The sequence below is a fragment of the Haliotis rubra genome, unplaced genomic scaffold, assembly GCF_003918875.1.
Source record: "Haliotis rubra isolate DU_JTF1 unplaced genomic scaffold, ASM391887v1 Scf1350, whole genome shotgun sequence".
In the NCBI taxonomy this organism is placed as follows: Eukaryota; Metazoa; Mollusca; class Gastropoda; order Lepetellida; family Haliotidae; genus Haliotis; species Haliotis rubra.
In genome coordinates, this window is record NW_025765282.1 from 22,834 (window position 1) to 48,924 (window position 26,091).

General features: G+C 43.8%; 2 protein-coding genes across 4 annotated transcripts in view; one reads left to right on the top strand and one right to left on the bottom strand.

The window, feature by feature from the left end:
* Positions 1-2,567: 2,567 nt before the first annotated feature.
* On the bottom strand, positions 2,568-3,480 carry LOC124267976 (salivary glue protein Sgs-3-like; the record flags this gene model as incomplete). Its single annotated transcript, XM_046702976.1, has 2 exons — positions 3,436-3,480; positions 2,568-3,043 (listed from the first exon to the last, which is right to left on the bottom strand). Coding segments are annotated over exons 1-2 (521 nt in total), but the record flags the coding sequence as incomplete, so codon positions are not given.
* A 5,277-nt stretch (positions 3,481-8,757) lies between these two features.
* LOC124267973 overlaps positions 8,758-26,091 on the top strand; it is a 104,339-nt gene continuing 87,005 nt past the window's right edge. For all 3 annotated transcript variants that reach the window (XM_046702972.1, XM_046702974.1, XM_046702973.1), the window contains exons 1-2: positions 8,758-8,874; positions 9,675-9,779. In XM_046702972.1, coding sequence (XP_046558928.1) covers positions 8,805-8,874; positions 9,675-9,779 — 175 coding nt within the window. In that variant the 5' untranslated portion in view covers positions 8,758-8,804. The remainder of the gene's footprint in view (positions 8,875-9,674; positions 9,780-26,091) is intronic.

Genomic DNA, 26,091 nt, shown 5'->3' on the forward strand with positions numbered 1-26,091 from the left:
GGTGGTCCATGTTCCTGGTTGTCTGTGGTCCTGTGGTGTCTATGTTCCTGTTGTTGTCTATGGTTCTGTGCTGATCTGTGGTCATATGGTGTCTGTGTTTCTGTGGGGTCCGTGGTCCTGAGGTGGTCTATACCCTATGTGGTCTGTGATCGTGTGGTGGTCTATGTTCCTGTGGTGGTCTGTGATCTTGTGGTGGTCTGTGATCTTGATCTGTGTGGTCTGTGATCTTGTGGTGGTCTGTGATCGTGTGGTGGTCTATGTTCCTGTGGTGGTCTCTGACCTTGAGGTGGTCCTATTTTCCCTGTGGTGGTCTGTGGTCCTGTGGTGGCCTATAGACCTGTGCGGTCTGTGTTCCTGTTGTGGCCTGTGGTCATGTGTGGTTCCTGTGGTGGCCCTATAGACCTGTGTGGTCTGTGATCGTGTGGTGGTCTATGTTCCTGTGGTGGCCTATAGACCTGCGTGGTCTGTGATCGTGTGGTGGTCTATGTTCCTGTGGTGGCCTATAGACCTGCGTGGTCTGTGATCATGTGGTGGTCCATGGTCCTGTGGTTGTCTATGTTCCTGTGGTGGTCTATGTTCCTGTGGTTGTCTATGGTTCTGTGCTGATCTGTGGTCAAATCGTGTCTGTGTTTCTGTGGGGTCCGTGGTCCTGAGGCGGTCTATACCCCTATGTGGTCTGTGATCGCGTGGTGGTCTATGTTCCTGTGGTGGTCTGTGATCTTGTGGTGATCTGTGATCTTGTGGTGGTCTATGTTCCTGTGGTGGTCTATGTTCCTGTGGTAGTCTGTGATCGTGTGGTGGTCTATGTTCCTGTGGTGGTCTCTGACCTTGAGATGGTCTATGTTCCTGTGGTGGCCTATAGATCTGTGTGGTGTGTGATCGTGTGGTTGTCTATGTTCCTGTGGTGGTCTGTGACCTTGAAGTGATCTATGTTCCTGTGGTGTTCTGTGTTCCTGAGATGGTCTATCGACCTGTGTGGTGTGTGATCGCGTTGTGGTCTATTTCCCTGTGGTGTCTGAATATCATTTCTAACCCGGATCTTCAAGGTTGTGCTACACTTTTAAGATCTCCTTTGGAAAAAAATCCATTCCTTCTATGATGGATAATTTTCAGTCGAAGATATATACGTGGGTTTTTTGGTTGGTGGGTTCTTTCGCTTTTATGAACGCTGGCAGTGGCAGGTGTTGCAAATGAAAGAGTCGTCCATAAAATATGGAAGGATAGCAATATATGGATGAACAACTTCTTTATTGCTGTGAGAGCGACGTTTCGGTGTAGGTTCTAACACCGTTATCAAGCAAGTGATGAACAGCATAAGGATGACTGACTGACTGACTGAGTTTGGTTTTACGCCGCTTTTGGCAATATTCCAGCAATATCACGGCGGGGGACACCAGAAATGGGCTTAACACATTGTGCCCATGTGGGGAATCGAACCCGGGTCTTCGGCGTGACGAGCCAACGCTTTAAGCACTAGGCTACCCCACCGCCCCAGCATAAGGATGAAGGGGTATATATACATGTTAGAGCAGATGTTTGTACAGTTCAATGGGGATTAGGAAGCCAGACACAATAACAACACAAGGACTTAGATGAAAGCGTTAACAAATGAAGCCTCCAAAGTACACAATGGGAAGTGAAGCCTGTGGTATACATAAATAGGTGATTATGGGGATGATAATTAGTTGTGTACATAAACGGGGGATTATCGATGATGAGGATCTTTAATGAGCAAGTAGTATATAGTAGGAGGTATATAGTAACCTTGGTCACGGTTGATTGATGGCTGGAGTCTTTTGATGTAGATGGCGTCTTAGAGTTTCCTGAGTTTATAGTCAGGTTGGTTGTTAGGGTTTGGGTTTTGTCCCACTGGATATTGTGGTCGGGAGTGGTTTTGGTGTGATTTGTATGGGCTGATTTTGAGTCTAGTTTTGATTCTGAGGTCTGATGTTCTATGATTCGGGGGCGGTGGGGTAGCCTAGTGGTTAAAGCGTTGGCTCGTCACACCGAAGGCCCGGGTTCGATTCCCCACATGGGCACAATGTGTTAAGCCCATTTCTGGTGTCCCCCGCCGTGATATTGCTGGAAAATTGCTAAAAGCGGCGTAAAACTAAACTCAGTCAGTCAGTCTATGATTCGGATTTTGAGGGGTCTTGATGTTTCACCTACGTAGGTCTGTCCACAGTGGCAGGAGACGTGGTAAACTGTTCCCTGTGGTTGATGCTTCAGGCTGGTTGGTGTTGGTGGTTGTTGTTTCTGGCTGGTTGGTGTTGGTGGTTGTTGTTTCTGGCTGGTCGGTGTTGGTGGTTGTTGTTTCAGGCTGGTCGGTGTTGGTGGTTGTTGTTTCTGGCTGGTCGGTGTTGGTGGTTGTTGTTTCAGGCTGGTCGGTGTTGGTGGTTGTTGTTTCAGGCTGGTTGGTGTTGGTGGTTGTTGTTTCAGGCTGGTTGGTGTTGGTGGTTGTTGTTTCTGGCTGGTTGGTGTTGGTGGTTGCAGTTGTTGTTTCTGGCTGGTCGGTGTTGGTGGCTGTTGTTTCTGGCTGGTTGGTGTTGGTGGTTGTTGTTTCTGGCTGGTTGGTGTTGGTGGTTGTTGTTTCTGGCTGGTCGGTGTTGGTGGTTGTTGTTTCTGGCTGGTCGGTGTTGGTGGTTGTTGTTTCTGGCTGGTCGGTGTTGGTGGTCAGTGTTGGTGTTGTTTCTGGCTGGTCGGTGTTGGTGGTTGTTGTTTCTGGCTGGTCGGTGTTGGTGGTTGTTGTTTCTGGCTGGTCGGTGTTGGTGGTTGTTGTTTCCAGGCTGGTCGGTGTTGGTGGTTGTTGTTTCAGGCTGGTCGGTGTTGGTGGTTGTTGTTTCTGGCCGGTCGGTGTTGGTGGTTGTTGTTTCTGGCTGGTCGGTGTTGGTGGTTGTTGTTTCAGGCTGGTCGGTGTTGGTGGCTGTTGCTCTGGCTGGTCGGTGCTGGTGGTTGTTGTTTCTGGCTGGTCGGTGCTGGTGGTTGTTGTTTCTGGCTGGTTGGTGGCTTGCCAGTCGCCGTGATGGTGTTGAGGATGGTGTTGCTTCTTTCAAAACCACATCTATATTGGCCTGGGATTGTTTAAGGAGTCTCTGGACTTTGTGGCTGACAATTCCGTTGTAGAGGAGGCTGATGACAAAGGGTGCAGATTGTTGACGGGTGGGTTTCTCTGTTTTATTGTTGAAGTTCTGTATGGTTGGTTGCACAAGCCGTTCAGGTAGTTGTTCTACTGTGTGAAGACTTGTTTTAGGTGCTCGAGATCGGCGGTAAGGCGTTGCTTGGTGGAGCTGATATTGTGGGCTCGACGTACTAGGGTGAAGATGATTCCTTTCGTGACTTGGGGTGGATGATCGGAAGCGTAGTGAAAGTACTGGTCTGTGTGGGTTGGTTTCGGTATACTGTAGGACTAAGTTTATTGTTGGTGTCTTGACAAACCAGTTCATCAAGGAAGGGCAATTGACGTTTAGACTCTTCTTCCATGGTGAACTGGATACGTGGGGTTTAGGAGTTGATGTGGTCTAGTGGAGCTTTAGGGCCGCTGTCAGGCTTAAGGATGACAAAGGTATCGTCCACTTTCCGGGACCAACAGAGGGATGGGTGGATTTTATCTATGTGGATTCTCAGGATTTCAATGGCTTCGTCACACAGGGCATTAGAAACCAGGTCAACGACGTCAAAGCTGATTAATTTCTCGGGATGGTTAATGTCATGGATCTTCTTACAGAAAGCGGATGAATCTGGGATGAACGATTTAGCAGTTTTTCCGAGTGGTGAGAGGAGGCGGGATAGATATTGGGCAGTATTGTAGTGGATTGTGTCCCTGCTACAGACTAACAGACGGGCTTTCACAGGGTCCTTGTAATTTCTATATGGTGGCACGGGCATATGGTGGCATTGGATGAGGTGTGATGAGCTTTTTGTGGAGGGTGGGGCCGATTTCGTTGTTGTTGAGGGGTTTCTTGAGTAATGCCTTGTGTTCTTTTTGTAGTGTGTTGGTAGGGTCCTCCTTTAGTCTCTTGTAGGTCGTCTGGTCCTGGAGGATAGTGTCGGTCAGTCTGTTGAAATGGGCTGTGTCCATGATGACTGTTACCTTGCCTTTGTCTGCTGGGGCTATGGTGATAGGTTTTAGGCTGTGGGGGGATTCATTTTGTCTGATGGGTGAGGTTGGGTTTCTGGGATCTGTCTTTGGAGAGGATGCTGGCGTCGGAGGAAGTCAACGTTGCCGCCGGGGCCAGTTACTGCAGGCCCTCCTCAACATTAGTGATGAACTCATCGTTGTTGGCCCGGATGTTGGTGGGTGAATACTTGAGGCCTTTGTCTAGACTGCAATATGTTGCTGGTTAAGATTCTTGCTGCTTAAGTTGACGACGGTTTTCTCTGGTAGGTTTTCTGGGTTGATGGGTATCCATCTTTAATTTGTTGAACTTAGCAAAGTGGGTATTTTTCCTGGCAGAGTCTAGGGTGCAGTTACTTGTGGTCTGCATGTTCCTGAGTGAAGCGTGAGAGAACTGATTGAAGGTAGTTTTGTTTTTCGGCGATGGCGTGAGGGCCCTGGTCTTACGGTAGTGGCGTATCCTTTCTATGACGAGATGTTGGGAAGCTTTATGAAGGATGCTGTGAGCTACTGGCGATTTGACTGGGCTTCTTAGCTGTAGTCCTTTGGGTATGAGTTTGTTGTCTCTGCATCGCATTAGGAATGTGAGGTGGTTGGAGGAATTTACATACTGTTTTTCCAGGTTGCTGAGTCTGTTGATGGTTGAAATTGCCACGTCTCCATGAAGACGACGGATAACTTCTTTGAGAGGCATTTAGAAGTTGGGTGCTCCTGAAGACTATATATTTGAATGGAAGGATAGTGTCCAGTGGGTTTATGTCTACCACATGCATCCACACATCGTCGAGTTTTCAAGCTGTTGTGTTATCTTACTATGATACGCACTTACTTACACAATTCAGATGAGGCGACATTGAGACAATGCGAAAACTCAACATATTTTGACTTTAAGAAATGTCCCGTTGTTGCCGTTCGTGTGAAACAAAAATATTGTTCAATACGCCACAATTCGATAGCTTGACATTGCGACAAATGGTCCAAATGGATCGATGAGGTATTGCGGTGTTTAGTTGATAGATTTTGTTTGTTTTGCAAGATGAACTAACAGTGGATGTTCTGTGAAGCATAGATATATGCTCTGAAGGATATACCCGCCAAGCCCCGCACAATCTGATATCATTTTCATGACAGGTTTACTTCCTGTGGGTTTGTCTGTTAGTATGTAGTTGTGTATTGTCACATATAGTATATTCTCTGTGTTAGTATGGTGTTGTGTATTGTCACAAATAGTATATTCTCTATGTTAGTATGTAGTTGTGTATTGTGACATGCCGTATATTCTTTGTGTTAGTATGTAGTTGTGTATTGTCAGGTGTAGTATATTCTCTGTGTTAGTATGTAGTTGTGTACTGTCACATGAAGTATATTCTCTGTGTTAGTATGTAGTTGTGTATTGTGACATGTCGTATATTTTCTGTGTTAGTGTGTAGTTGTGTATTGTGACATGTAGTATATTCTCTGTGTTAGTGTGTAGTTGTGTATTGTCACATGTAGTATATTCTCTGTGTTAGTGTGTAGTTGTGTATTGTGACATGTAGTATATTCTCTGTGTTAGTGTGTAGTTGTGTATTGTCACATGTAGTGTATTGACATGTAGTATATTCTCTGTGTTAGTATGTAGTTGTGTATTGTGTCGACATGTAGTATATTCTCTGTGTTAGTATGTAGTTGTGTATTGTGACATGTAGCATATTCTCTGTGTTAGTATGTAGTTGTGTATTGTCACATGTAGTATATTCTCTGTGTTAGTATGTAGTTGTGTATTGTCACATGTAGTATATTCTCTGTGTTAGTATGTAGTTGTGTATTGTCACATGTAGTATATTCTCTGTGTTAGTATGTAGTTGTGTATTGTGACATGTAGTATATTCTCTGTGTGTTAGTATGTTGTGTATTGTGACACATGTAGTATATTCTCTGTGTGTATTAGTATGTAGTATATTCTCTGTGTATTGTGTATTGTGACATGTAGTATATTCTCTGTGTTAGTATGTAGTTAGTGTGTGGTTGTGTTGTCACATGTAGTATATTCTCTGTCTTATATTCTCTGTGTTAGTATGTAGTTGTGTATTGTGTACAGTTGTGTAGTATATATATTCTCTGTGTTAGTATGTAGTTGTGTATTGTGACATGTAGCATATATTCTCTGTGTTAGTATGTAGTTGTGTATTGTGACATGTAGCATATTCTCTGTGTTAGTGTGTAGTTGTGTATTGTGACATGTAGTATATTCTCTGTGTTAGTATGTAGTTGTGTATTGTGACATGTAGTATATTCTCTATGTTAGTATGTAGTTGTGTATTGTGACATGTAGTATATTCTCTGTGTTAGTATGTAGTTGTGTATTGTCACATGTAGTATATTCTCTGTGTTAGTATGTAGTTGTGTATTGTCACATGTAGTATATTCTTTGTGTTAGTATGTAGTTGTGTATTATGACATGTAGTATATTCTCTGTGTTCGTGTGTAGCTGTATATTGTGACCTGTAGTATATTCTCTGTGTTAGTATGTAGTTGTGTATTGTGACATGTAGCATATTCTCTGTGTTAGTGTGTAGTTGTGTATTGTCACATGTAGTATATTCTCTGTGTTAGTGTGTAGTTGTGTATTGTGACATGTAGTATATTCTCTGTGTTAGTATGTAGTTGTGTATTGTGACATGTCGTATATTCTCTGTGTTAGTATGTAGTTGTGTATTGTGACATGTAGTATATTCTCTGTGTTAGTATGTAGTTGTGTATAGTCACATGTAGTATATTCTCTGTGTTAGTATGTAGTTGTGTATTGTGACCTGTAGTATATTCTCTGTGTTAGTATGTAGTTGTGTATTGTGACATGTATATTCTCTCTGTGTTAGTGTGTAGTTGTGTATTGTCACATGTAGTATATTCTCTGTGTTAGTATGTAGTTGTGTATTGTGACATGTAGTATATTCTCTGTGTTAGTATGTAGTTGTGTATTGTCACATGTAGTATATTCTCTGTGTTAGTATGTAGTTGTGTATTGTGACCTGTAGTATATTCTCTGTGTTAGTATGTAGTTGTGTATTGTGACATGTAGCATATTCTCTGTGTTAGTGTGTAGTTGTGTATTGTCACATGTAGTATATTCTTTGTGTTAGTATGTAGTTGTGTATTGTCACATGTTATATATTCTCTGTGTTAGTATGTAGTTGTGTATTGTCACATGTAGTATATTCTCTGTGTTAGTATGTAGTTGTGTATTGTCACATGTCGTATATTCTCTGTGTTAGTATGTAGTTGTGTATTGTCACATATAGTATATTCTCTGTGTTAGAATGGTGTTGTGTATTGTCACATGTAGTATATTCTCTGTGTTAGTATGTAGTTGTGTATTGTGACCTGTAGTATAGTCTCTGTGTTAGTATGTAGTTGTGTATTGTGACATGTAGCATATTCTCTATGTTAGTATGTAGTTGTGTATTGTGACATGTCGTATATTCTCTGTGTTAGTATGTAGTTGTGTATTGTGACCTGTAGTATATTCTCTGTGTTAGTATGGTGTTGTGTATTGTCACATGTAGTATATTCTCTGTGTTAGTATGTAGTTGTGTATTGTGACATGTAGTATATTCTCTGTGTTAGTATGTAGTTGTGTATTGTGTAGTATATTCTCTGTGTTATTCTGGTGTTGTGTATTGTCACATGTAGTATATTCTCTGTGTTGTGTATTGTCACATGTAGTATATTCTCTGTGTTAGTATGTAGTTGTGTATTGTCACATGTAGTATATTCTCTGTGTTAGAATGGTGTTGTGTATTGTCACATGTAGTATATTCTCTGTGTTAGTATGTAGTTGTGTATTGTGACCTGTAGTATATTCTCTGTGTTAGTGTGTAGTTGTGTATTGTGACATGTAGTATATTCTCTATGTTAGTATGTAGTTGTGTATTGTGACCTGTAGTATATTCTCTGTGTTAGTATGTAGTTGTGTATTGTGACATGTAGCATATTCTCTATGTTAGTATGTAGTTGTGTATTGTGACATGTCGTATATTCTCTGTGTTAGTATGTAGTTGTGTATTGTGACATGTAGTATATTCTCTATGTTAGTATGTAGTTGTGCATTGTGACATGTAGCATATTCTCTATGTTAGTATGTAGTTGTGTATTGTGACATGTAGTATATTCTCTGTGTTAGTATGTAGTTGTGCATTGTGACATGTAGCATATTCTCTATGTTAGTATGTAGTTGTGCATTGTGACATGTAGCATATTCTCTTTGTGTTAGTATGTAGCTGTGTATTGTGACATGTCGTATATTCTCTGTGTTAGTATGTAGTTGTGCATTGTGACATGTAGCATATTCTCTGTGTTAGTATGTAGTTGTGTATTGTGACATGTAGCATATTCTCTGTGTTAGTATGTAGTTGTGTATTGTGACATGTAGTATATTCTCTGTGTTAGTATGTAGTTGTGTATTGTGACATGTCGTATATTCTCTGTGTTAGTATGTAGTTGTGTATTGTGACATGTAGTATATTCTCTGTGTTAGTTTGTAATTGTGTATTGTCATACCTTTCCGCAGTGAACCATGCTGAGCTCTCTGCAGTGCTTCACTCAACACAATGACCAGTTGAAGACGGAAGGACGATGAGATCAGCGGAGCGTGACACCCACTCAGTCGGTGGATGCGTCACACAGTGACTGACTTCCGACCACGACAGTCATGGATACCTTCGCTTATACGAGATGGTGCTGGGCGATACTGCTTGTCTTCACATCACAGCTTGTGGCAGGTAAGGATGCTGTGATTGTGTGAGTAGCAGATGTTGTACACTGGGGATGTCGCTCGAGCTCTGGTGTTGCCTGTAACACAGAAACATAGGAGCAAGTCACCACAAGGACAGTGACAGAACTAACTCAATCTTCCGTATCATAAACCTAGCAACACTCAAAACGTTAACGCGGTTCTTGTAATAGGCGATTTGATGGGATGTGTACGGAGATATATGGTTAATATCTACAGAGCTTCACGCTAAAGGTCCTCGACCTCCACTAGGTTACAGCGCATCTGTAATAACCTGGGTCCCTGGGAGGTGGTACGTTACACCAAACATGGGACAGAATTATACAACTGCTTATCTCACTGCAGTGCTTCCAGACACCTGACAGTTTGTTGGCAATGGCTGTTTTACAAGGTACTCTGTATCTCTTTATAGACAGGTACTAATGGTCGTGTTACAAGGTACTCTGTATCTCTTTATACACAGGTACTGATGGTCGTGTTACAAGGTACTATGTATCTCATTGTAGACGGGTACTGATGGTCGTGTTACAAGGTACTATGTATCTCATTGTAGACAGGTACTAATGGTCGTATTACAAGGTACTATGTATCTCATTGTAAACAGGTACTAATGGTCGTGTCGACATGATATACACACACTACAATGAGATACGTAATACCTTGTAACACATGTCAGATGAGAGTTTTTGTGTGTATATAATGTCAGTCTAGGAAGTGTTAATGGGTATTCATAATGCTCTCCCTCCTCAATCAGGCCCACAGATAGTCATTCGCTGTTTGTATTCTGAGGTGCCGACCAGTGCCACTGCTCATCACAGGGGGAGTGTGTCAAGTACCCGGATGGAACTTGCACTGCCTGTCAAGAGTTTTGGTCGGGACCCAACTGCCAGATATGTAAGTATGCTCTCCCACGTATACGTAGTGCTAAACTATGGGGCGCGTGTGCTTCAGTCGTTCTGACAGTTTGGGTGGGACGTAGCAGAACACTGGTGCCACTTACATGGGCTGGTGCAGAACAATGGTGTCACAAGGGAGGGTGCTAAACACCGGTGTCACTTACGTGGGAGGGTGCAGAACACGGGTGTCATAAGGGATCGTGCAAAACACTGGTGTCACTACGAGGTTTGGGTGCAGAACACTGGTGCCATAAGGGATCGTGCAAAACACTGGTGTCACTACAAGGTTAGGGTGCAGAACACTGGTGTCATAAGTGAGGGTGTAGAAGACAGGTGTCACTACAAGGGAGGGTGCAGAACACTGGTGCCATAAGGGAGGGTGAAGAACACTGGTGTCATAAGAGAGGGTGTAGAACACAGGTGTCACTACAAGGGAGGGTGCAGAACACTGGTGCCATAAGGGAGGGTGAAGAACACTGGTGTCATAAGAGAGGGTGTAGAACACAGGTGTCATAAGAGAGGGAGCAGAACACTGGTGCCATAAGGGAGGGTGAAGAACACTGGTGTCATAAGAGAGGGTGTAGAAGACAGGTGTCACTACAAGGGAGGGTGCAGAACACTGGTGCCATAAGGGAGGGTGAAGAACACTGGTGTCAAAACAGAGGGTGTAGAAGACAGGTGTCATAAGAGAGGGTGTCGAAGACAGATGTCACTACAAGGGAGGGTGCAGAACACTGGTGCCATAAGGGAGGGTGCAGAACACGGGTGTCATAAGAGAGGGTGTAGAAGACAGGTGTCACTACAAGGGAGGGTGCAGAACACTTGTGTCATAAGGGAGGGTGCAGAACACTGGTGTCATAAGGGAGGGTGAAGAACACTGGTGTCATAAGAGAGGGTGTAGAACACAGGTGTCACTACAAGGGAGGGTGCAGAAAACTGATGTCATAAGAGAGGGTGTAGAAGACAGGTGTCACTACAAGGTTAGGGTGCAGAACACTGGTGTCATAAGGGAGAGTGAAGAACACTGGTGTCATAAGAGAGGGTGTAGAACACAGGTGTCATAAGAGAGGGTGCAGAACACTGGTGCCATAAGGGAGGGTGAAGAACACTGGTGTCATAAGAGAGGGTGTAGAACACAGGTGTCACTACAAGGGAGGGTGCAGAACACTGGTGTCATAAGAGAGGGTGTAGAACACAGGTGTCACTACAAGGGAGGGTGAAGAAGACAGGTGTCATAAGAGAGGGTGTAGAACACAGGTGGCACTACAAGGGAGGGTGCAGAACACTGGTGCCATAAGGGAGGGTGAAGAACACTGGTGTCATAAGAGAGGGTGTAGAACACAGGTGTCACTACAAGGGAGGGTGCAGAACACTGGTGTCATAAGAGAGGGTGTAGAACACAGGTGTCACTACAAGGGAGGGTGAAGAAGACAGGTGTCATAAGAGAGGGTGTAGAAGACAGGTGTCACTACAAGGGAGGGTGCAGAACACTGGTGCCATAAGGGAGGGTGAAGAACACTGGTGTCATCAGAGAGGGTGTAGAACACAGGTGTCACTACAAGGGAGGGTGTAGAACACTGGTGTCATAAGAGAGGGTGTAGAAGACAGGTGTCACTACAAGGGAGAGCGAAGAACACTGGTGTCATAAGGGAGCGTGCAGAACACTGGTGTCATAAGGGAGGGTGCAGAACACTGGTGTCATAAGGGAGGGTGCAGAACACTGGTGTCATAAAGGATGGTGCAGAACACAGGTGTCGATTACATGAGAGGGTGCAGAACACTGGTGTCATAAGGGATCGTGCAGAACACTGGTGTTATAAGGGAGGGTGCAGAACACTGGTGTCATAAGGGAGGGTGCAGAACACTGGTGTCACTTACATGGCAGGGTGCAGAACACTGGTGTCGATTACATGGGAGGGTGCAGAACACTGTTGTCATAAGGGAGGGTGCAGAACACTGGTGTCACTTACATGGGAGGGTGCAGAACACTAGTGTCACTTATATGGGAGGGTGCAGAAGACTTGGGTCATTTACAAGGGAGGGTGCAGAAAACCGGTGTTACTTATATGGAAGGGTGCATGTCACTAGTGTAACCTTGCTGACAGAGCTAGGATATACTGGTTACATATACTTTTCCAATGTAGTCTTACTGACACAGTTTGGATATACATGTACTAGTTATATAGGTTATACAATGTAGTCTGACTGACACAGATTGGATGTACTAGTTACATAGGTTATACAATGTAGCCTGACTGAAACAGTTAGGATGTACTAGTTATATACGTTATACAATGTAGTCTGACTGACACAGTTTGGATATACTAGTTATATACGTTGTACAATGTAGTCTGACTGACACAAATAGGATATACTAGTTATACAAGTTATACAATGTAGTCTGACTGACACAGTTAGGATATACTAGTTATATACGTTATACAATGTAGTCTTACTGACACAGTTTGGATATACTAGTTATATAGGTTATACAATGTAGTCTGACTGACACAGTTTGGATATACTAGTTATATACGTTGTACAATGTAGTATGACTGACACAGTTAAGATATACTAGTTATGTATGTTATACAATGTAGTCTGACTGACACAGTTAGGATATACTAGTTATATACGTTATACAATGTAGTCTGACTGACACAGATAGGATATACTAGTTATATAGGTTATACAATGTAGTCTGACTGACACAGTTAGGATATACTAGTTATATACGTCATACAATGTAGTCTGACTGACACAGTTAGGATAGAACTACTATATTCTATTGATATACTTCATACAATGTAGCTGATAGAACTGATAGAACTGGGAAAAACTAGTTCTATAATTATACAATTTAGTCTAAGTAACAAAGCTGGGATAGACTAGGTATATAACTTATACCATGAAAGTCAGACATACGTTTGCGTACGAAAGTGTCAACTTGCATGAACATGTCATGGATTAGAAGTGGGTCACAATATGCATGTGCAGTTCTGAGGAATGGTGGACAGGGACTTCGCCTGTATGAGGCCGTAGTCTCTCGTGAGTATCAATCTGCCATCACCTCAATGTTCACCAGAGTACCATCAGTCGTTTATGGGACAGGCATAAAAACGTGAACGTTTGGTGCAACTCACAACAGGGAATTGCATCAAACATAATTTTCAGATTTCGAAATGTCCACCACGTGTCTACCATGAAACATTTGAAAGCCTTACTTTTATACTGCTCGAACCTTGGTCGAACACCTTCTATGTAGGAGTCTTATGGAATATTTATTAACATAAAGTAACGTCGACTGTTGGAAGCTAAAGTCGTCCGTCGTATCACACAGCAGTGTGGAGGGTGTTTCTATCAGTGTGAATCTATATGCATAGATCTAAATACGTAGCTCGAAGAGCGGTCTCATTGTCTTTATTTCATGTGCCTGCTTACTACTGACCTTGACAAGCAGTATACAGTCACTGACTACGTCATCAACACCATCATAATAAAACCTCATTATCTCAATTGTCGAAGTAAGCATTATATATATTTTAACCTAAACAGAGTTTTCAGGCACACCTACGCATGCACACTATAGACACCAACATACGCTAAACCGTTTTCACATTTATCAAGAAATTACTGTTATCTTTGATTGTTTCTGTGTTATGGTTAAGCTTATCAAATAATGCTTTGAAAGTATCAGTAAAATAATAAATGAAGACATATAAACTTAGTTTTGATATTCAAAGTAAACTTACTAATGTCATAAAATCTTATCAATAAAACAATAACCATCATATTATGCAAAATCATGTCAGAAAGATATCTTCACATAATCTTCATATTCATAAAGGCATTACAGATAGAGCAGTATCGGGCTTTACCAAACAGCTTAAACCATATCTCGCCCAATTATGTTTCATTACATTTAACAATAACTTACATAAACAAAGAACGGTTCCACAAGACTGATATATTCACGCATTAAGACGAGTAAATCCTGTTGCCGATGTATATTTCAGGTATTGTCAACTTTCTGTATCTTTAATTCTTCTCGGCTCGGCGAACCCCCCTGTCGGGTTGTTCCAAACAAACGGTGTGCTTTAAAACTTGGATTGTTTGGATTGTCGTTTTTTCTGCGTGTTCGTCATCTTTTTCCTCGTTTCAGTGACTAACATTTGCCTAATGTAGTCAATTATTTATTGTATCGTGATACAAGCGTTTTCAGGATTCAGAAACTATTTTGTTTTGCTTTGAAAGATTAAAAGCATTCCAGTACTTCCCTAATATCGCTTAAGTTGTGCACAGATTGCTGAGGTCTAGTGCTTAATATGGATGCATTTTGATGTACTGTAAAAATGACTCTCCATACATAGGATCGTGATTTCCCACTTGGCTGGACAGGGAAGGCATACTGTCACAAATGTTTAGGTGTACAAAACATGCTAGGGCGTCACGTGTTCAACTTTGTGTTTAGTCATTTCTCCTCAATGCTGAAGTAAAGTGATTATCGAAATTCAAAACCGCCATCTTCACGCATGACTAACTCTGTTGAATACACCTGTCATTGATAGTTTTGTATATGTAATAAGTGCCCCACGTCCTTGTACAGAAGCTTCATATACCCCCAGCTGGGTGAGATCGTGCACCAGGAAGACAGGCGTGAAACGGACCAACACGGGTACACAGGACAATAGAACTAATAGTATACTTCAACACAGACAGTTGTTAAACAGAACAAGACCAATCAGCTGAGGTAAACGTGAACAAGAACTAATAGTACACTTCACCAGAGACAGTTGTTAAACAGAACCAGACCAATCAGCTGAGATAAACGTGAACTACAACTAACTTTATACTTCAACACAGACAGTTGTTAAACAGAAGAAGACCAATCAGCTCAGATAAACATCAACTACAACTAACTGTATACGTCACCAGAGACAGTTGTTAAAGAGAAGAAGACCAATCAGCTCAGATAAACGTGAACTACAACTAACTGTACATTTCACCAGAGACAGTTGTCACACAGAACCAGACCAATTAGCTGCGATAAACGTGAACTACAACTAACTATATACGTCAACAGAGACAGTTGTTAAACAGAACAAGACCAATCACCTGAGATAAACGTGAACTACAACTAACTGCACATTTCACCAGAGACAGTTGTTACACAGAACCAGACCAATCACCTGAGATAACGTGAACTACAACTAACTTTATACTTCAACACAGACAGTTGTTAAACAGAAGAAGACCAATCAGCTCAGATAAACATCAACTAGAACTAACTGTATACGTCACCAGAGACAGTTGTTAAACAGAAGAAGACCAATCAGCTCAGATAAACATCAACTAGAACTAACTGTATACGTCACCAGAGACAGTTGTTAAACAGAAGAAGACCAATCAGCTGAGATAAACGTGAACTACAACTAACTGTATACGTCAACAGAGACAGTTGTTAAACAGAACAAGACCAATCACCTGAGATAAACATCAACTAGAACTAACTGTACATTTCACCAGAGACAGTTGTTACACAGACTAACAATCACCAGAGACAGTTGTTAAACACACCAATCAGTTCAGATAACATGAACTAGAACTAACTTTATACTTCACCAGAGACAGTTGTTAAACAGAACAAGACCAACCGAACTAGAACTAATCAGATAAACATGAACTAGAACTAACTTTATACGTCACCAGAGACAGTTGTTAAACAGAACAAGACCAATCAGAGTTCAGATAAACATGAACTAGAACTAACTTTATACTTCACCAGAGACAGTTGTTAAACAGAACCAGACCAATCAGCTGAGATAAATATGAACTACAACTAACTTTATACTTCAACACAGACAGTTGTTAAACAGAAGAAGACCAATCAGCTCAGATAAACATCAACTAGAACTAACTGTATACGTCACCACAGACAGTTGTTAAAAAGAAGAAGACCAATCAGCTGAGATAAACATGAACTAGAACTAACTATATACTTCACCAGAGACAGTTGTTAAACAGAAGAAGACCAATCAGTTGTTAAACAGAAGAAGACCAATCAGCTGAGACAAACGTGAACTACAACTAACTATATACGTCAACAGAGACAGTTGTTAAACAGAAGAAGACCAATCAGCTGAGATAAACGTGAACTAGAACTAACTGTACCTTTCACCAGAGACAGTTGTTAAACAGAACCAGACCAATCAGCTGCAGATAAACATGAACTAGAACTAACTTTATACGTCACCAGAGACAGTTGTTAAACAGAAGAAGACCAATCAGCTCAGATAAACATCAACTAGAACTAACTTTATACTTCAACACAGACAGTTGTTAAACAGAAGAAGACCAATCAGCTCAGATAAACATCAACTAGAACTAACTGTATACGTCACCAGAGACAGTTGTTAAACAGAAGAAGACCAATCAGCTGAGATAAACATGAACTAGAACTAACTGTACATTTCACCAGAGACAGTTGTTACACAGAACCAGACCAATCAGCTGAGATAAACGTGAACTACAACTAACTTTATACGTCACCAGAGACAGTTGTTAAACAGAACCAGACCAATCAGCTGAGATAAACATGAACTACAACTAACTTTATACGTCACCAGAGACAGTTGTTAAACAGAACAAGACCAATCAGCTGAGATAAACATGAACTAGAACTAACTGTATACTTCACCAGAGACAGTTGTTAAACAGAACCAGACCAATCAGCTGAGATAAACATGAACTACAACTAACTGTATACTTCACCAGAGACAGTTGTTAAACAGAAGAAGACCAATCAGCTCAGATAAACATGAACTAGAACTAACTGTATACGTCACCAGAGACAGTTGTTAAACAGAAGAAGACCAATCAGCTGAGATAAACATGAACTAGAACTAACTTTATATTTCACCAGAGACAGTTGTTAAACAGAAGAAGACCAATCAGCTGGAGACAATCAGCACAGATAAACATGAACTAGAACTAACTTTATACGTCACCAGAGACAGTTGTTAAACAGAACCAGACCAATCAGCTGAGATAAACATGAACTAGAACTAACTGTATACGTCACCAGAGACAGTTGTTAAACAGAACCAGACCAATCAGCTGAGATAAACGTGAACTACAACTAACTTTATACTTCACCAGAGACAGTTGTTAAACAGAACAAGACCAATCAGCTGAGATAAACATGAACTAGAACTAACTGTATATTTCACCAGAGACAGTTGTTACACAGAACCAGACCAATCAGCTGAGATAAACATGAACTAGAACTAACTGTATACTTCACCAGAGACAGTTGTTAAACAGAAGAAGACCAATCAGCTCAGATAAACATGAACTAGAACTAACTATACGTCAACAGAGACAGTTGTTCACCAGAGACAGTTGTTAAACAGAACCAGACCAATCAGCTCAGATAAACATGAACTAGAACTAACTGTATACTTCAACACAGACAGTTGTTCACCAGAGACAGTTGTTAAACAGAACCAGAACTCAGCTGAGATAAACAGTGAACAGACCAATCAACTAACTATATGAACTAGAACTCTTTATACGTCACCAGAGACAGTTGTTAAACAGAACCAGACCAATCAGCTCAGATAAACATGAACTAGAACTAACTGTATACGTCACCAGAGACAGTTGTTACACAGAACCAGACCAATCAGCTGAGATAAACGTGAACTATAACTAACTGTATACTTCAACACAGACAGTTGTTAAACAGAACAAGAACAATCAGATGCGATAAACGTGAACTAGAACTAACTGTATACTTCACCAGAGACAGTTGTTAAACAGAAGAAGACCAATCAGCTCAGATAAACGTGAACTACAACTAACTGTACATTTCACCAGAGACAGTTGTTACACAGAACCAGACCAATCAGCTGAGATAAACGTGAACTACAACTAACTTTATACGTCACCAGAGACAGTTGTTAAACAGAACAAGACCAATCAGCTGCGATAAACATGAACTAGAACTAACTGTATGCTTCAACACAGACAGTTGTTAAACAGAACAAGACCAATCAGCTCAGATAAACATCAACTAGAACTAACTGTAACTCACCAGAGACAGTTGTTAACTCAGCTGAGATAAACATGAACTAGAACTAACTATGCTTCAACACAGACAGTTGTTAAACAGAAGAAGACCAATCAGCTCAGATAAACATCAACTAGAACTAACTGTATACGTCACCAGAGACAGTTGTTAAACAGAAGAAGACCAATCAGCTGAGATAAACATCAACTAGAACTAACTATATACTTCACCAGAGACAGTTGTTAAAAAGAAGAAGACCAATCAGCTGAGATAAACATCAACTAGAACTAACTATATACGTCACCAGAGACAGTAGTAGTATATACAATGGGGGTTTTGGACCAGTTTCAACAAAAGCCTCTGCAAAGCCTTATTTCACAGATAAGGCTTTAGTCGGACCCTTAGCTCTTGCTACCATTACCCCTACTATAAAAATGTTTGGGACGATAGCGGGATACGAACGCACCTCCTAGCCGCACCGGGGGCATGGCTGGAGTGTGTTGGTATCCTGGGATTGCACCATCCAATACTGGGCTGCGTCTAACGTGCCGCTATGACACTATGCCATGTTTACCTCGATGAAACAGTTTAATGTGAATCGCCTATGATCTCTTTGGTGTTTGTAATAAAGGCTTGCTTGGCTTTTTTCACCCCTTGTTCTATGTACTTTTTTTTCTCATCCTCACTGATAGCAGACTTACGAGACTTGGACCGAATATCTTGTTTCATTTTGTTATATTTTGTGAGTTCAGAGAGGATTGAACTAAACTCCTCCTCTGAGATCTTACTGTCAGTGAGTGCAGTGGAAATACGCTCACTTACTGTGTTCAGCTTTGCTTCGGCCAGAACCCTGATCTCGTCGTGTTTCAATGCCTTACGATGCAGTCTGCATGATGCCAACTTAAGCGCCAACCCTAACACCCCTGCCACCCCAGCTGTTATTTCAATGCCTAGCACTATAGGTGCGGCCACGATGGTAGCTAACAACCCAACACCTGCCGCCCCCAGCCCCATGCTGGTTGCCATAAGGGCAGTATCAGCCCCGTCCACGATATTGAAAGCTCTATGGTACTTCTTACATAGTGCTTTACGCGTGTCGCGGTCTTGTTCTAGTTGGCGTTTTACATCACATAACTGCCTCAAACGGAACCCGTCTACGGTTTCCAGCGTCTTCGCTACTTCCTCTACGACTGGGTACAGACCCATTCTGTGTGCCTATAATATATTTTATTAGATATTTTTTAATTGGGCTTCAGTTAATGACCGTCCAATATATTTGAAGCTTATAAGCTTTAGATCTGCGTGCAGGGAAATAGGTGAGAGGCTAATAGGTAACACTGAGGTCGCCCTAATCCCCTTGTAGTGTAAAGTGTCTCTAAAATCCTTTTTCGGGTCCATTTGTATAATGAAACGGTGATGGACTATCTCATCTAAGTCTCCATAAGGGTTCACGGGGTAAGAAGGGTCCGGGGGTTTACGGAGATGGAATTCCAGGTTATTGTCACCCCAGGTAAAAATTGTAGTTTTATAGCTTCAGGAAAGGATACACGGCGTCTGTGGAGACTGAATTCTATGATGAGTGTGAAGTTTCGTCTAGCAATCATAAGATCGTGATGGTGCTTGGGATTGGGAAACCTTAACTCCCCCCAGTCTGTTTCTAACATGTTGCTCGTTTCATCACGTGTTAGACTAGGATATATTATAGTAGACCCCGGAACGAAATCCCCAGGCAAGACACCGTTGTTCTTAATTTTAGAGATATTCCCATCTTGGTCTAACGAGATATAAGGTGAGGTGAGGGTAATGTTGAGCAACCATTTGGGTTCTAAAAAGTGGTCGTGCAGGCGCCAATCAGCTATTTTCACCCGCCTATACACGTTGTTTTTCAAACGTAGGACGTATGAGCCTTCCTCACCAGGCTGATCGAATCCCTCCGTGTCTCCTAGGTCCCTGAGTGTGATTTTGGGTAGATGATCAGCCATTGCCGCCCGCCTATACACGTTGTCTATCAAGTGTAGGACGTATGAGCCTTCCTCACCAGGCTGATAGAATCCCTCCGTGTCCCCTAGGTCGTTAAGTGTAGTGTTGGGTCGATGACTGGTCATTGCTATAATACTATTACGATATAATTTCCAACTGGTTTTCTGATAATAGTTCAGGGGGTGCACTTCACCCCCATGAAGTGTATGTTGTCGGGTAGGAAGATCTTGGTTAGTGATATCGTGTCTTCCACGATCACTGTGACACCCTGCAGACTGGTTTTGGAGTCGACACCCACCCGCACGTAAACGTTGCAAACGTGATACTGTTGTTGTTTCCCCCACCTCAGTTTGACCCCCTTCACGATTTCGACATCATTCCCCGATGGTTCCCCTAGGTAGACTTTGATGATCAGTGTTGAGTTCGCCGGTAGACTCTCCAGTATCCTGACCACGCCTTCAAATTCAGACACCAACTGCAATGTCACGTTTTGCATTCCCGCTTTACTCGATAGCATGTGGGCTGCCATACTGGCGAGTGGGCTGATGACTATGCTACGTCTCTGAGTCGGGACGTAAGCCACGAGCAGGGTTCCGTTGTTCACGACTTTGTTTAGGTGGTTGTCTTTGTTATCCGTGAACACGTAGGGGGAGCCGAGCCTAATATTGAGAAACCAGTCGGCTTTATCGGGTAACAACACCCACTTGTCATCATCGGTGAAGACGAGTGTATATGGCTTATTTCGGGCGACGGTAGTGCTCTCAACATCGGTTAAGTCGAACAGTTTGCCCCCGAACGATGGGTATATCATCCATTTATCATCACCGGTGCGGACTAGGGTGTACCGAGTGTTGACAACCGCTCTTGAGGTATCTACTATATCACTTAGGTTGCTAGTACCACCATTGGAGGGGACTTCAACGCGTTTGTAAATGCTGTTTTTTCAGTTGCAAAGCATACAATTTACCATCTACTCCGGGGTCGTCGAATCCGCGTGTGTCCCCGAGGTCGGAGATCCCCACATTGATGCATTTTTTCAACTTCATTCCAGGACCTTGTGCGCTGGTCATTTTATGTGCAGCGTTATGCTGAGGTATCCTATATTCACGAGATTATGATTTATATCTAACACCGATATTATCAGCTCAGGGATGTTGCCCTGGGTTAACCTCTTATACTGCCGAGGTGAAAACGACTCAGTTCTACCGTCGTTGTATTTCTCCGTTTTCACCGGTACGGCTCTCAGTATAGTGGAAGGGTGACCCCCTTGAATGTTGTCAGTTGTGCTAACCTGGCTGAGATGAATGCACAGCTCTCGGTACGGTACTAGGCCGGGTAACTTAGTGCCTGTGGTGGTAGTCGTTGGTTTTATCTCGTCAGGCTGCATACCGAGTGTCCTCGCCAATGGTCGGCCAAGCCTCAAGGAGTTTCTTCCGTTGTTGATTAACACCACTGTGCCGTTTGAGTTGTTCATCTTGAGTTCGGCTCCCAGGGGTTTGAAGACCTCATCGCTTAGAGAGCACACGCTGTAGTAGCCGTCAGTTATCTGGTTGCGAGCGCCACCTACGAACAGTTTATTGTTGCTAGCGTTGATGTTAGTCCATCGCGGTAGGTAGGTGATATCGCACAGTGCGACTTCGAGTTGACCCGACGTGTTATCGATCGCGTGCATCAGCTGAACGGCCTCACCGCTCGTTATTCCTGGAAGTGTTACGTACATGTTAGAGTATATAAACTCATTATATAATAGTTTTAAAATGTACTCCCCTGGAGTGTTTTACCCTAAACTGGACGTAGATTTCCCTCACATGAAGATCGTGGTCGCTGCCGGGTTGTATTTCGACGCCCAGTTCATAGATGTGTTTGATAAGTATAAGTTTTCGGTGACTAACGCTAAGGTAGTTCACGCTTGGTTCAACAAACCGATGCAGTTCTGGCAGAATCAACTTAACTTCGCCGTGTGGTGCGCTACAACGGGGTGTGGTGTGACATTGACCGACACTCGGCGTGGACCGCTGAGTCAGTCTGTGTTCACGTTTCACGTGTACTACCAGGTCAGGCGTATCCTCAAAGAGATCAGCATCCCGCTCCCACAGGAAAAGGCGTGGAACGCAGTAAACAACCAGTACGATAGACGGGCCTACGAACGTATTTGCAACGAATTCGAACTAAACACGAAGACGGATTGGCGTTTGCCGGGACCGAACCACGGGTTGGGTATCCCCATCGTTCACAACATACCCCTCGTGGAAGCCAGCGAGAAGTTGAAAGAATGGGATTACAAGTCGTATCATCACCTCACAACGAACGAGTGGGATGACCGTTACATGGCATTCGACGACAGCAAGGATTACCGAGTCTGGAGGTTCGAGCAGGGGGCAGCGGATGACTGGAAAAAGTTCATGCTGGACACGTCGAAAGGGTTCACTCGTGCCGGGGTAATCAGGTTAAACGACTCGATTCGAACGTACGTGTGGGCGCTGTTAGGTGCGCAGACGCAAACGCGTTCCAATATCCTAGGTAAGGGGACTGCTTACGACGCTCAGAAACAGTTCGTTGTCAACGTTGAGGATGCTATCAATGCTCCAGTTGATCTCCCGAGTGCCATCAAACGCTACCAAGACGTGTTGGAATATGCCAGGTCGAAAGTCGACTACGTGTTCGACGTGGGGTTGTACATGGCTCCGAGCGATATGCAACTGAGAGTAAAAAAAGTGGTGGGCTACAACAACGAAATAGTCATAGCCACGGCGGGCCAAAAGTTGGGTGTCAACCTCGATGTCAACGTCCCCCACGTCCCACCACCCACGACCTGTGAAACGGGTGTAGTGGCGCCACCCCTGGAGCCTAGGGTGCAACCAACACACCCACAGCCCCAGCCTGCAGCGTCCAATCAGCAGCATATCGACCGTAAAACAGCTATGGTGGTTGGTGGGGTAGCTTTGGGACTCATTTAGTTAAAAATTCCTTAGCCGCTACGTATACCAAACCCGCCACGGCGACAATGGCTGCCCACAGGTTTTGACTAAGCCACGTGGCAGTTTTAGCCAGAGCGCTCAGCAGCCACGAAACGATGCTACCCAGGATGCCGGGTAGGGCTTCGGCGGCCTTACCAGCCAGTTTAGCCAGGGCTTCCCCTAGGGATTTCAGGTGTTTTTTTATCCCTCTTTGACACCACCTGTGGGTGTTGGTGTTGGTGCAGGCGTGGGGGTACCCCCACTCAATGACACCACCAGGGTTGATATGATGAAGCCCAATGCAGTCAGAATGCTGGCGATGGTGATGCCTTGCTCTCGGAACAGGATCCGAATCCTGTCAGCTAGCGTGGTGTCCTCATTTAGGACTCGATCGATGGTTTCCCGTACTCTACTGATCTGTGATCGGAGCGCTTCCCGGTTAGAGGAAGCGGATTCCAACCGAGTCCGTCTCTCGTCTTCCAAGTTTTTTATTCTCTCCTCGATACGACGTTTCATATCACCATCCGCTTCGGTGAGTTTTATTTTCTCGCGAGCGATGTGCTCATCGATTTCATTAAGTTTCCCCATGTTGTTCACGAGTTCTCCGCGTACATGTTTCAAGGCTTCGTCTAGGCCTCGCAGTTCCCTCAGAGGAAATTCGAGACCCGGCAAGGGTTTGTCATGGTACGTGGTCAATATTTTCTCGATACTGTCCGACGTTTCTTTAGCACGTTGGGGTATATCACCTTCATCGCCTTTGGGTCTGGCTGCTTGCAGATCTTGGATGACCTTCGGGGGAAGCTTTGACCGTGCGCCGCCATAATCTATGAAGCCTAGTTCATCACGGATCAGCTGACCCCCACCAGGGCGACTGGTGAGTGTTGACAAAGCATACGGCTTCCCGTCTTTTTTTATGATATCGACCCCCGGGTGAGCCTTCAATCGCAGCGTGCCCTTCTTATCGACGGTAAACTTGGCATAGTCCCTCCCCAACGGTTTGATGTTGTCTCTATTTTCAACTGCGTTGTAATAATCGTCGACAGCAGGCTGTACAAGTTCAGTACTTAAGGGAGTAGTGAATGTGGTGTCATCCTCGAATGCCTGGGCACTATATCATCCCACATATCATCCATAGGTATGTACTCTGCCATTATTTAGTATTAAAACTTATATATTTCATTTATATAACAATGTACGGTAGAAAACTAGATCCTTTAAGAAGGTCGAGAGAGCCTCTAGGCGCCAGAGCCGTGCGCCAGTCCCAGCAAGATAGACCAGAATCAAACGCTGCTGGTTAGATTCCCAAACCTTGGTGAGAATGACCTCATTGTACCAGGCACGGTTCGACTGGCGTTCAACCTCACGTTGACCTCCACCAACGACAAACGTGAGCTAGTGCGGAACGTAGGTCGAGCCATCATCAAGAAAACCACCATCAAGATCAGCGGTAACGAGGTGCTGAGCATCGACGACAGCGACGTGTTTCACTGCTACGGGGATCTCTGGAAAAGCGAGGGAGAACGTGGCAATGACGTGTACCAGGGTATCAGCAAATCGACCAGGTCGCGCATTGGATACGGCTTCACGCAAGACCAGCTAGACAAGCTATCGGACGGTGAAAAGGCCATCGCCCAAGCGTACGGGAACCAGTTCTGCATTCCGCTCGACTTCGAGTTGCTCACGGGACACGCGCCGTTTTACCAGGCCGAGCTGGGTGATAGGCTTGAATACGAGCTAACGTTTAACGACTACAGCAAAGTAGTGCGTACGCCGAACGGTGATGAGGCCAGTTACGCCATAGACAACATCTCTCTGGAGTTCGACATGGTCACTAGCCCGGAGCTGGCCAGGCAGGTTCGAAGCCAGTACTCTGGGAAGATGGCCATCCTGTACGATCGCATACTGAGGCATAGATCAGTCGTGCGAGATAAGAGCGACACTGTGTGGAATATCAACCTGAACGTGCCGGCGCGATCGATGAAAGGTATCCTGGTCGTCCCAGTCGAGGATTACGAGCCGTTCCGGAGGGACAGCGAGAAGTTTTTCAACCCCGAGATTGAAAAGGTGGAAGTGACCATAGAGGGCGTGCCCAACCAGCTGTTCAGTCATGGTATGAGGGCATACCAACAATGGGATGAGATAAAAAAGCTACCGGCCATCAAACAACACCCATACATAACCAAAGACCTGGACCTATCCTCCGTGCAGATCGGTGAATACCTGACCACCAAGTACGCCCTATGGTTGGACATGCGATCCACAGATGACGATAAACTGCACGGTAGCGGTGGCCGTATAGACAACGGCAGCGAGGGGATAACAATCCAGATTACCAAGAAGGCTCAACCCGCGGGCAAGTTGAAATTATATCTGTACGTGATTATGGACGCGCAACTTAATATAGACAATGGGAGATTCGTGCAAGCCATCTATTGATGGCGGTTAGCCATCATCTAGTAGGCAACTGCCTACTGATTTACCACGCGACCCACACTGCGCCATAGTGTGCGGGCAGACTGGCTGTGGGAAGACCGTTTTTGTGTTGGATATGTTGGAGGGGTACTACAGGGATGTGTTTGATAACATCGTTATCATGTGCCCTACTCTGAGCATGAATAAAACGTACACGGAAAGACCTTGGGTGATGACGGACCCGGACGTACACAGAGTCGATCCGGGACCACGTCTGCAGGACTGGTTGAAAGCTTACCATATGAAATTTAAAGGGGAGTCGACGTTGTTCATACTGGACGACTGCAGCGCTAATCGTGAGATAACAAAAAAAGAGAGACATGCTATCGTACCTGGCCTTCTCTGGCCGGCATGCAAATCACAGCGTCTGGGTGCTAACGCAGAAGTTCAACTCGGTGTTGAAAGACCTCAGGGAGCAGACGCGATGGGTGGCCTTATTTCACTGCAAGGACAGGGATTCGTTTGAGGAGTGTTTGAGAGAGAACGATGTGATGAGCAAACATGATAGGGAACGTGTGAAGAAACAGCTCGCTGAAACTAAACACGCTAAGCTCGTGCTCAAGACCGACCAACCAGTAGCCTATAGGGTGTTTTAGCTTAGCAATGCTTAGCAATGCTTAGTAAATGCTTAGCAAAGTTTAGCAAATGCTTAGCAATGCTTAGCAATGCTTAGTATAAATGCTTAGTGTTTAGTTATAGCTATGATATTTGAAGTGTTCGTCGTGTGCAACTTAACCTTCATTTCTCTCTGTTTCACCTATATCGTATATTATATAGTTAAAACTAAATCTTACTTGTTACATTATAAGATGGAGTGTGATGAACTGCTC